Consider the following 11,487-nt stretch of genomic DNA (forward strand, 5'->3'; position numbering starts at 1 on the left):
ATGTTTACGGGGACGAATTATAAAGTGAATGATAAATGTGTGACAAAGGGCGCGCTGGCCAGTGTTTTAATCTCGATTTTCTTATCCACACTGTGTCTCACAGTCATCACAGCCTCTGACAGTACTTTACAACTCAATAACATAACTTTAGATGACACCAGACTGGTCGAGATTTTACCCTCACTACTCGGCGCTGTCGTCTTTTTCGGCAGCGTTTACCTCATCAACCTCATCAAATCGCAATTCAGAAAAATCATCAACGATCTCAATCTCAACAAGTTAACACACCATCCAACTATTCACATTGACATTATTATCCATAAAATTATCTTAATTATCTTAATTACGCTTAATTACGTTAAATTATCTTAATTCTGTGAATTGTGTAAAATTGTGATAATTATGTGTAAAATTGTGTAAATTGTGTTTAGAAGATCTTCATTGAGGAATCCGTCGGTGGGCTCGGCGTTAGCGGCGCTTGATCGTGAATTACACAGGAAACATAAGAACTCGCTCAATACCGGCGCCAACAGTATACTACACACTATATAATAACTGAGTGATAATAATGTTTCAGCGTATAATCGTATAAAGTTGTGGTATAGTTATTCGAGATTATCGTTGACGTGTATGTTGAAGAACGCTGGCGTCTCATTAATCCTGTGGGACATTTTAAAACTTGTTTTATGGCTAATCACACTAACTTACTGGAGAAGAGACGCATTCAACGAGAAATGGAACTACTCACTCGTCCCCAAAATACTATACCCTCTACACTTCTTCTCAATCTCTGCCGTATTCCACTTTTTATCCCATACCCAATTATCTCCTATTTAGTTAACCCATACGTAGTTAACATATTTAGTTAACATGTATGCAATATTTCTACAGTATTTTCGGTGAGCTTAAATTAACCGCTGTTATAGTCTACGGCTGAGATATGTTTGTTTATACTGGAGGCGAAGGATTCGAAGGATATATTTTATTCACCGATTTTCTGGATAAATTCGTTAATTTTACCCCCGCCAGTACTCATTTCTAAATGGCTTTTCTTCCCTGATTTGTCTTATCTTCAAGTCTACTGGACACACGGGTTCATCATCTGGATCAAACTCTTCAGTATCCCCTAAACTACCATTTTTTAACTATTTTAACCCGTACACTTAGTTATTTACCCCGTATAATTACTTATTTATCCTTTATACTTACATATTTTACCCTTTATACTTACCTATTTTAACGTTTATACTTAGTTATTTACCCTGTATACTTACATATTTTCCTCTATATTCAAATTGTATTGTAGTTTGGATAAATAACAGAATAATTCAAACGAAGGATGGATCGGAAAAGGCTAAGTGTATTTTCAGAATTTCGTTAGGAATATTCTTCATGTCTTGCTCTTTCGCTGGTAAATCACATTTCTACACACTCAAACAATTATCAGGTTCAATATTCATAATGCAAGGATGCCATCCCTTTGGAATAAATTCACAATATTCCCACTCATTCGCACAATACTTAAATTATTTCTATCTCGCAATCATCACCTTCTCCACAGGCAACTCTCCATACCATTTACTCACCAATCACTATATTAAGTCTATTAACTCATTATACGCTTTGTTAGCTTTGGTTACAACTATTTTGATGAGTAAATTATTGTGTAGTGGGATATGGTGACATGATCCCGTTAACGGTGGAGGCTCGGATGTGTGCAATTTGTTATATATTTTGGATGGTTATTTGGGTCCCTTTAACCATTAACAGAACCTTAGAAATCGTCCTAGCCAAAAATATACTCTCCGGCCATATCACCTCATGGTACACACACAATCTATTCAATCTATACAATGGAATTAAGAAATAGAATTAATAAATAGAATTAATACAATGGAATTAATAAATAGAATTAATAAATAGAATTAGTAAATAGAATTAATACAATGGAATTAAGAAATAGAGTGGAATTAGCGTGTGATTTGTGTATTAGGGCTGGGTTGAAGAAGTTTGTGCTTGTGGTTGGCGATGTTGATCCTGCACAATTATCGCAATTCATCTCCAAAATGTATTACACCAAAGATAAATGGTATTAACCACTCAAATATATACCATAGTACTATTCTACATACTATATACTATACTAAATACTATAATATACTGTATATACAATACGTAAGATTGATGGTGTATTAGTAAGATAATAGTGTTAACGCCGAATGACATTGAGGTGTATACGACTCAGATAAAGCAGGCGGATAATTTATCGATATCATTATGTATAATGAGAGGTGACATTGAGGTTGACGGTCATTTGGGAATATTGGACTTGATTCAGGCAAAACTCGCCACGTCCGTGTTCATTCTATCCTCCTTCAAAGGCTCAGATTTGAGATTAAATGACATGAAAACCATTGTCAGAACCATCGGAATTAAGAAATACGGCTGCAGAAGTGAAAATGTCATGATACAATACTGCTCACCCATCACACACTCCATCTTCCAAAGCCCATTCGGAGTTGAAAGTTAGAACACAGTTAATTATTCACACACATTTTACACCATTTTACACATATTTACACACATATTTACACATATTTACACATATTTTACACATTTTTACACAAATAATACTTTTAGTAAGTTTGAATGATTTGAAGTTATCGTTGGTGACGAAGAGTGTGACATGTCCGGGGATAGTAACTTTGATTGTAAATCTATCCCTGAATCAGTATTATAACATTGGAAATACGCAGAATAATTATTCAAATAGCAAATCTATAGCACTTTATCAATCTTACCTAAGTGGCGCTGAACGAAGTGTCTGCTTCCATAAAATTCCAACCGAATGCCAAGGCATTCTTTTCGAAGTTTCTATCATTTACTCTCCATCATTTACTCTCAATTTATAAATAATAATTATGTTTTAGTCGCTGTGTGATACGTTTTTTAATTTGAACGGCGTGATCCTGATTGGCGTAATCTCAGTTGATGACCCACTGAGCTATAAAATCAATCCCACAGGAGCTGAATATTACATTAAAAAAGGCGATACCGGAATCTTCATACTCGATTTCGACAGTACCTTCCCTTAACACCAACTATCTCACTATCCCACTATACTACTATCTACACTACTATCCCACTAACTATACTACTATACTGATCATAGTTTACTAATTCCGTGTGTTTAGCGTGTCCTGATTTATCGCAAACGAGTACGAAGAACACGGCGTTAATAAGGAGAAACACGATCTTGCTAAAGCTTATAAAAAACGGTGACTTGGAAATAGACAAGGAGGCGGCGAGTAACTTATCATCCCTGACTTACGACCCTGAGGAGTCAAATGATGCTGAGAATGATAATTCTGCCGATGAAATTTACAGAATTGAGCCAGCAATAATAATCCCCCCCGAGCCCAGTGTCAGGGAAGAAGTGCTTGATTCTTCCTTTTCAATCACTGTCAAGAATTTAACTCACGCCAAGGAAACGGTCTTTAGAAATAAAGAGTTACCAGTTGTTACCATTCTTGGATTCAGCGATTTCGTACTTCGACTCCTAACTCATTTCTCCTCCATCAACCAATTCAACGTCATCATCGCAGGCAATTTCGTATCTCCCAATCAACCCTGTGATATTATTTATATTACCATTGACAACATTATTTATATTATTATTGACATTATAGTTGACAATGTAATTGCTAATTTGATGTTCAGATGAGTAAGAAAGTTGACGTTGAGGTGTTGAATCAGTTTAAATCATTCTTGGCAGTGATTGAGGTTGATCTCATGAAATACACTGATATCCTACGGTACTATCCATTAGCTACCCTGGTGAATATGGTAATAATATGAATTTAGGGCTGAATTGCACTTGTCGACTTTTTTCTATATAACTCCAAATCCCGTGGATTTGAAATTAGAAACCAATAACGCAGATTTGTCCACAATCGTCGTCTTCAGACAAATTAGAAACCTATTAGTAATTTAACTCACGTAATATGATTTTGTAGAAAACAATTAGAAAAGTGAACTATCAAGGCATTAGTAATATCTTTGGACTTGTCGAACTACAAAACTTAAACAACGTTACCTTTCTCGATGATTCCAAATGGTAACAGACGCACCCAGTTAATTTTACACAATTTTATAGTTAATTTACATAGTTAATTTACATAGTTAATTTTATAGTTAATTTTATAGTTAATTTTATAGTTAATTTTATAGTTAATTTTATAGTTAATTTACATAGTTAATTTACATAGTTAATTTACATAGTTAATTTACATAGTTAATTTACATAGTTAATTTTACACAATTTTACAGTTAATTATACATAGTTAAGAGTATATGGTTAAGAGAATATTAGTAAGGAATAATTATTTGAGTGAATGTTAGGTCACAATGGAATGTGTTTAATGAGAGTGTGGATTCATCGTTGATATATATAAATTCGCAGGAGTATGCGATGGGTCAGATAATAAGTGACGAGTTATTTTACAACGTTATCATCGGCTCGTTCTCATCCAGTGAGAATTACATGTTCTACAACATCATGATGGACCTAATCAGCATTCCATCCTCAAGACGCAAAAATGTATTCTACCAACCTCTCACACATTTTCAACTTATTTTAGTCAGATTTACTCATTTTAAACTTAGTCAGATTTACTCATTTTAAACTTGTTAGTCAGATTTAGTTATATTACGCTTAGATTTACAGATTTGCATGTGATATTTGTAGAGAGGAGTGGAATTGTTTAAGCTATCGGAATTGAATTTGAACCCTGGGAAGTACACCTTTGCAGGAGTTTTTAATTACATTTTACAAGAAATGCAGTCCATTCTCATTGGCCTTTTCCGAATGTAACCAATCAGCCGCCTAATTACCTAGTCAATTATTTACATAGTCATTGTAAACGGTGTTAAAATGAATTTAGAGGAACATCGATGGAAAATTACGTGATATGTTCTCCGGAACCTGACTTTGAACTTCTTGAAGATGACATGGTATTACACACTGTGCTCATAATTGCGTAGGTCTACTTGATACCGAAACAATGAGAATATAATTTGAACTGAGGATACAATTTAAACTGGGAATATAATTTAAACAGTAAGAATATAATTTAAACAGTGAGAATATAATTTAAACAGTGAGAATATAATTTAAACTGGGAATATAATTTAAACTGGGAATATAATTTAAACTGAGAATATAATTTAAAGGGTGATAATATAATTTATTATTATGTATGATAAATGAAATAAATTCAATATTTGAGAGTAAAAAAATTAGGTATATTTCTTTCTTGAGCACAGAACTTTTTTTAATACTTCGTCCTCTTTGAGAGAAGCTGTGGTAGCAGTTGCAAACTTTCTGAATGGGCCAAAAAGCTTACCCAGGACAATCTTAGTCTGTTCCTTTGTGTTAAGCACGTCCTTGCATTTCTTCATTTCCACAAACTTTAGCCCTATCTCCAATTCATTCTCCTACAATATTTTTATACATCCACTCAGTTAATTTTGGATCCATTTTAGATCCATTTTAGATCAATTTTGTATTAATTTTAGATAATTATGGATTAATTTTGGTAATTTCTAGCTAAGTTATAGTAAATAATCTCTAAATATGGGTAAAAATTACCATAATTTCATATTCGACTAAATCGTTCTTGACAACCATGACTGGGAACGCAATGTTCTTTTTGTCACACTCAATCTTATCATCAAACAAACCAACAAACTCAGGCATATCAAATACCTCATTCTAATCACATTTTACAACATTTATATACTTATTTATATACTTATTTATATACTTATTTGTATAGTTATTTATATAGTTATTATATACTCATTTATATAGTTATTTATATAGTTATTTATATAGTTATTTATATAGTTATTTATATAGTTATTTATATAGTTATTTATATAGTTATTTATGTATTAAAGGTATAGTCTGGTGTGTAAGAACGTACGGATTCTTGACATCTGAGATGGCTACTGATGGCGAGAACTTTTTTGAATTTCTTCTAAAAGTGATTAAAAAGTTGTGAACTTACTTCTTGGTATAGTTTCCTGAAATCATTAACTTCTGCTTGCTTGATTTCAGTGACAAGGGTAATATCCTTTTTAGCCTTAGTCTTAACAACGTCCTCAAGTTCTTCTAATATCTGACTGATAGTCTTTTTACCAGCGTCAGTCACATTTACGGCCATGACGCTGTGGTTTACATACTCAGAGAACCTGAACAACTCATGATTCTTCCATGTCGAATTCAATCCTCTCAACAATATTAACATATGACTCGTTGAACTTGGATGCACATCTACACCATCATCAATACAATTATTAACCAATTATTGACTAATTGTTGACTAATTGTTGACTAATTGTTGACTAATTGTTGACTAATTGTTGACTAATTGTTGACTAATTGTTGACTAATTGTTGACTAATTGTTGACTAATTGTTGACTAATTGTTGACTAATTGTTGACTAAATATTGAATAAATATTGACTAATTATTAACTAAATATTAACTAAATATTAACTAAATATTAACTAAAATATGTGAGTTACATTCGAAAAAATCGAATTTGATGTCTTTGGCGCTTTTAGAGACGGGAACGGGTGATTTAAGTATTCTTGGTGGGATGAATAGGTTTTCTGGCTTTTCAATTTTGAACTCGGGAACTTCGAATTTATCAAGAACAGCTGGTACATATAATCCTTCCTCTACTTTTAGCTTCTTTGCCTTGTCAACGTCTGTTACAGACTTAAATACTTCAGCTCGAAGTTCCTTTTGCTCTGGATTTAAATCCTCAAGATTTACTCTCAAACTCTCAGTATCAGAAATTGTTAAATTTTCCTTCTTCCTTAATCTGTCTTCTATAGCCTTTTTATCTTCTGCAGTTTGTACTTTTGGGCCTTTAATATCCACATCTGGGACGTCAACGTCTACTTTTGGTCCTTTGAGGTCACGTTCTTCCTCTGATTTTTCCACAACTTTTTTGGGTTCTTTATCTTTGTCTTTATCTTTAGCATCATCCTTGTTCCTTATCACTAACACAAATTACTAATTCTATTGACTTACACAGGAAATAAGCAGCCAACACTAGGCCAACTATTACAGCCAACGCTGATAAACATCCCAACACCGCCGAAAACTACACATGCATTAGTCCAATAATTTACACATACGGTAAATAACTGATTAAACAGTAAATAACTGACTAAAGAGTAAATAACTGACTAAAGAGTAAATAACTGATTAAACAGTAAATAACTGACTAAAGAGTAAATAACTGACTAAAGAGTAAATAACTGAGTAAACAGTAAATAACTGAGTAAACAGTAAATAACTGAGTAAAGAGTAAATAACTGAGTAAAGAGTAAATAACTGAGTAAACAGTAAATATTAGTTGGTAATACTTTTTTTTGTGATTTGGTTTTCCTTTTAATGCTGAAGGAGTAGAAGAAGCCAATGATCCAGCCGAGAACAGGTAAGGGGAAAAATCCAATAATAAGAAACATGCGAAGCCTAAAAATTGATTAGTTTATCTTCTCATCTGATTATATAATCTTATAAACTGTGAACGTACAATTTATCTTCTTTTGATAAGGTCTTGACGCCCGAGCCTGATTTTGCCGCCGTTCTCTCAAACTTCTCCGGCTTAACTATAACATCACATTAATACTCATTTCACCAATTATCTCAACTTAAAATAACTACGTAAGTACTAAGTGGTAACCACGTACTAAGTGAGTGTTAACTAAGTACTAAGTGAGTGTTAACTGAGTATTGGGAGTGAGTTGAGTATAATTAGGTTGTGTACCTTCAATGCTTGAGTCTTCTTTTGAGGCTGACTTTTGTGAGCTGCTGCTGTATGAGAGGTTTGAGCTTTGGGAATGTGAAAGTTCAGCTGATGATGCTGATCTTTTTGAACTTTCAGACGCATTATCGGGTGATGAAGCTGATCTTTTTGAAGTTTCAGATGCCATTTCAGCTGACTCTGATCCGTGTGGACTTTCAGATTTCATTTCAGCTGACGACGCTGATCTTTGTGGACTTTCAGGTGCCATTTCAGACGACTTTGAGCTCATGGTTTCGGAGAATTGCTGTGATCCTTGCTCTTCTGAGCTGTCAACTTGATGATCTTCACTTTCGTAATCCATTATCTGGTTCAAAATTGAATATTCAGTTGAAAATGGATTATTTGGTTCAAAATAGAGTTGTTTGGGGTTTATTTTTTTTTATTTAAAATTCGGAGATTCTAAATCGATATCGCACAGAATTTTAAAAACAGATTTCTACACGCTTAAAATAATACACCAAATAAATAAAGTATACTTTACAATTAATATATTAATGTTTAAAAAGATTTCGGAGCCAAGTACATTTTCATAGGCGAGTACAGATATAGCACCGTCGCCATCCAGAGACGTATAGACCAAACACAAACGCTCAATTCATTCAAAAAACTCACAAAATCGCGCAAAAAAGCTATTAAATGTTAAATGTCAGAGATTAAACTTTATAAATTTGTTTATTTTGGTGAAAAATTCCATTTGAAAAAATTACTTCAGAGAAGACATGACATACAAATTCAGGCCAAAAAAAGTACACAAAATTACCTAAACCAATTAACAGAATAAAAGTAATAATAAACTCTAAAAATATTAAAATCAACACAAACACACAAAAATTCAAGTAAATGAAACTTAATCTGAAAAAATGTCTAATGTTTGAAAATTACATTAAAAAATAACTTCTATTCCCAATTCCGTGAAATTTACCACTTAACAAATTTATTTACTTAATTTATGTTAATATATTCTAATTTCCCCACAGTTAAGATTCCAGACTTTTCATTCAATTTACTCTTCATATATTTATAATTTATACTTTTAATTATCTCCATATTTTCCAAATTTATAATTTATCCTAAATTTTCCCTACCGACTCTTATATTTCCCACTTTTAATTCCCTAACAATTTTATAATTTTATAATTGTATAATTAATTTATTTGGGAAACTGTGATTCAAGATGATGGGCTTTGCGGGGGTAAGTTTCCAAAAAATAATAATTTTTAGAAATCGAAGCAAAAGCGCTTCATCAACGATGGTGTTTTTAATGCGGAATTGAACGAGTTTTTATCGAGGACTTTGGCTGAGGACGGGTACTCTGGTGTGGAGCTGAGGATCACGCCTGTTAGGACTGAGATAATAATAAGAGCCACGAGGACTCGTGAGGTGCTGGGCGAAAAGGCCAGACGTATCAGAGAGCTCACATCACTTGTCCAAAAACGTTTCGGGTTCAGTTCAGACTCTGTGGAGTTGTATGCTGAGCGTGTGGAGAACAGGGGACTCTGTGCCATGGCACAGGCTGAGTCGCTACGTTACAAACTACTCAAGGGATTAGCCATCAGACGTGCGGCCTATGGCGTTTTAAGGCAAATTATGGAATCTGGCGCTAAGGGTTGTGAAGTCATAGTCTCAGGTAAACTCAGAGCACAAAGAGCCAAGAGTATGAAATTCAAAGACGGGTACATAATCTCCACAGGACAGCCAGCACAGGAATATGTCAACACCGCCGTAAGATCCGTACAACTACGACAAGGCGTTTTGGGCATTAAAGTTAAAATCATGCTACCATATGATCCCGAAGGAAGATTAGGACCCTCCACTCTACTTCCCGATACCGTCACCGTACTCGATCCCAAATAATCATAATATCATATCATAATATAATATAATATATAATATACTATATAGTTAGTATTTTGATGGCGGTAAGGTGTCCTAGCATTGGGACGATTGCGGGTGTCCTGAAGAACATTAAATGGTAAATTTTACCCTCTGCAGAGCCTAAATGATTAATTTAGTTGATAAATTACCATGAAGATTCTTTAGGGTTTAAATTAAACAATTTTGTAGGGGTGTAGCCTGTGACAGTGTAAATATGGGATTAATTACCTAAGGAGAAACAGGTATAAATTGGTGAATTCGCTTGGTTGGCAACTTCGTAGAAGGAATTAAGCTTTAAGTAGACAGGTTTCTCACAAATTGCTATGGCTAGGATGAGGGTCTGGGTGGTACCTGTAAAGTTTAAAAGCACTGCATAACCCGTTAAATTAAACGCATTTGACTTAATAAACACATGACCAGTCACCTCATCTCTCTACACTTTTTTACTTAGTTCCACAGTTACCTTCGTAAAATAGTCGTCTAATTCAGAATATACAGTTGGTTGGGTACCTTGGTGTATAATATTGTCGGAAGTAACAAAAGTGCAAAGCTGTGATTTGAGGCAGGATTGAAGGAGTTTACTGAGCACAGACGAATGCAGAGGATAAATTGAGTCACCAGAATTTCTATCCGGAATTCTACAACAAAATTATCAAATTTAACTTAGAAATTATAAAATTTGAAAGTTTAAATTATAAAATTTGAACGTTCCAATTTGAAAATTTGAAAATTTAGTAGAAAAAGTTACATTAGGAAATCGCCAAAAATCCCTTGTCTAAAATTTGTGCCGTCATATATAGGCCTGGGCTCTCTAAATCATATCAAGCATTAAATAACCAAGTAGTCTCACTACTGAAACTGACTACAGACTATGGCTACAGATGAGAGAGTTTGAGAACTTTGAGGGTTCGCAGGAGTATTGTAAGTTTAGGAATTGAAGATTAACGTTTTTATCGGGTAAAAGTGCGTTGCAATCATTGATATTAACCTGTAAAAAATGTTATTATTCAAGTTACTGAGCAAGAGTTTGAGCCTAGGCATTTTCCTCTGATAAGTTCAGTACAGTTTAAAACTTCAACAGTATCAGCGTTAGGCTTGGTATGATACAGCTCAGCCCTGTGTACCAGAACACTTAGTAAACTTTTACACAATAAATTACTCGTCCCAGTCTAATCCACAATATTAATTAATTAGTTATAGAAATGGTAATAGGAATAGAAATAGGCGTGTTAGTGTGTGTTGATACAATTTCTAAGGAGTAAAAAGAGTCTAGAAGTGAGATATTTCGTCCGGGTAACCTGAAAAATCTTATGGTAGAAAAAATACCCGTAGAAAATAAGCGGAAGTTTAAAATGCTCCAAAGTGCTGGAAAACTCCAAATTTAACAGAAAACCCAAGGTTAAAACCAATTTTTTTAAATAATTAATCGAAAGAATCATATCACATTCGAGAAATTAAGATTATTTAAGTAGTTTCTAGGGGCATAACGGGGTAAAATACACATTTTCCAGCTCAAAGCGTTAAAATATGTGAAACTGATGCCAATTAGTACTACGGTATGGAGTATGTAAATTGTAAATTAAGGTGTAAAAACGGGTGTTGTGAAAAAGGTGTAAAAACGTGGTAAAATCCTAACGATACGTTACACATTAGAATAAAACAATGTTTAAAAAGTGTAAATGTAAAATTTATAATGTCGTGTTTAATTTTTTGCCATTTTCAGTTA

General features: G+C 33.6%; 4 protein-coding genes across 4 annotated transcripts; 2 read left to right on the forward strand and 2 right to left on the reverse strand.

The window, feature by feature from the left end:
* On the forward strand, window positions 1-5,219 carry TpMuguga_04g02535 (Calcium-activated BK potassium channel alpha subunit family protein; the record flags this gene model as incomplete). The annotated part of the gene is made up of 19 exons (XM_061306187.1): window positions 1-278; window positions 432-532; window positions 578-795; window positions 927-1,119; window positions 1,307-1,411; window positions 1,448-1,561; window positions 1,671-1,824; window positions 1,994-2,089; window positions 2,197-2,525; window positions 2,641-2,870; window positions 2,931-3,081; window positions 3,195-3,613; window positions 3,721-3,815; window positions 3,865-3,985; window positions 4,017-4,117; window positions 4,402-4,600; window positions 4,748-4,869; window positions 4,944-5,013; window positions 5,044-5,219. The coding sequence occupies 19 exons, from the start codon at window positions 1-3 to the stop codon at window positions 5,065-5,067; spliced, it is 3,120 nt and encodes a 1,039-aa protein (XP_061161854.1). The 3' UTR covers window positions 5,068-5,219.
* A 79-nt stretch (window positions 5,220-5,298) lies between these two features.
* Window positions 5,299-8,187, reverse strand: TpMuguga_04g00420 (putative integral membrane protein; the record flags this gene model as incomplete). Its single annotated transcript, XM_758962.1, has 8 exons — window positions 5,299-5,496; window positions 5,651-5,773; window positions 5,988-6,041; window positions 6,072-6,337; window positions 6,592-7,074; window positions 7,422-7,552; window positions 7,614-7,689; window positions 7,848-8,187. 8 exons carry the CDS (start codon window positions 8,185-8,187, stop codon window positions 5,299-5,301), a joined length of 1,671 nt encoding a protein of 556 aa, XP_764055.1.
* Window positions 8,188-8,858: 671 nt separating this feature from the next.
* On the forward strand, window positions 8,859-9,763 carry RPS3A (ribosomal protein S3). The gene is made up of 2 exons (XM_758963.2): window positions 8,859-9,078; window positions 9,108-9,763. Exons 1-2 carry the CDS (start codon window positions 9,061-9,063, stop codon window positions 9,738-9,740), a joined length of 651 nt encoding a protein of 216 aa, XP_764056.1. The 5' UTR covers window positions 8,859-9,060; the 3' UTR covers window positions 9,741-9,763.
* A 20-nt stretch (window positions 9,764-9,783) lies between these two features.
* On the reverse strand, window positions 9,784-11,460 carry TpMuguga_04g00422 (uncharacterized protein). The gene is made up of 11 exons (XM_061305996.1): window positions 11,088-11,460; window positions 11,008-11,059; window positions 10,778-10,930; window positions 10,661-10,749; window positions 10,510-10,572; window positions 10,272-10,399; window positions 10,225-10,241; window positions 10,113-10,194; window positions 9,990-10,082; window positions 9,911-9,959; window positions 9,784-9,881 (listed from the first exon to the last, which is right to left on the reverse strand). Exons 1-11 carry the CDS (start codon window positions 11,198-11,200, stop codon window positions 9,866-9,868), a joined length of 855 nt encoding a protein of 284 aa, XP_061161163.1. The 5' UTR covers window positions 11,201-11,460; the 3' UTR covers window positions 9,784-9,865.
* Window positions 11,461-11,487: the final 27 nt, after the last annotated feature.

The sequence above is a fragment of the Theileria parva genome (genome assembly GCF_000165365.1).
Source record: "Theileria parva strain Muguga chromosome 4 map unlocalized ctg_529, whole genome shotgun sequence".
In the NCBI taxonomy this organism is placed as follows: Eukaryota; Apicomplexa; class Aconoidasida; order Piroplasmida; family Theileriidae; genus Theileria; species Theileria parva.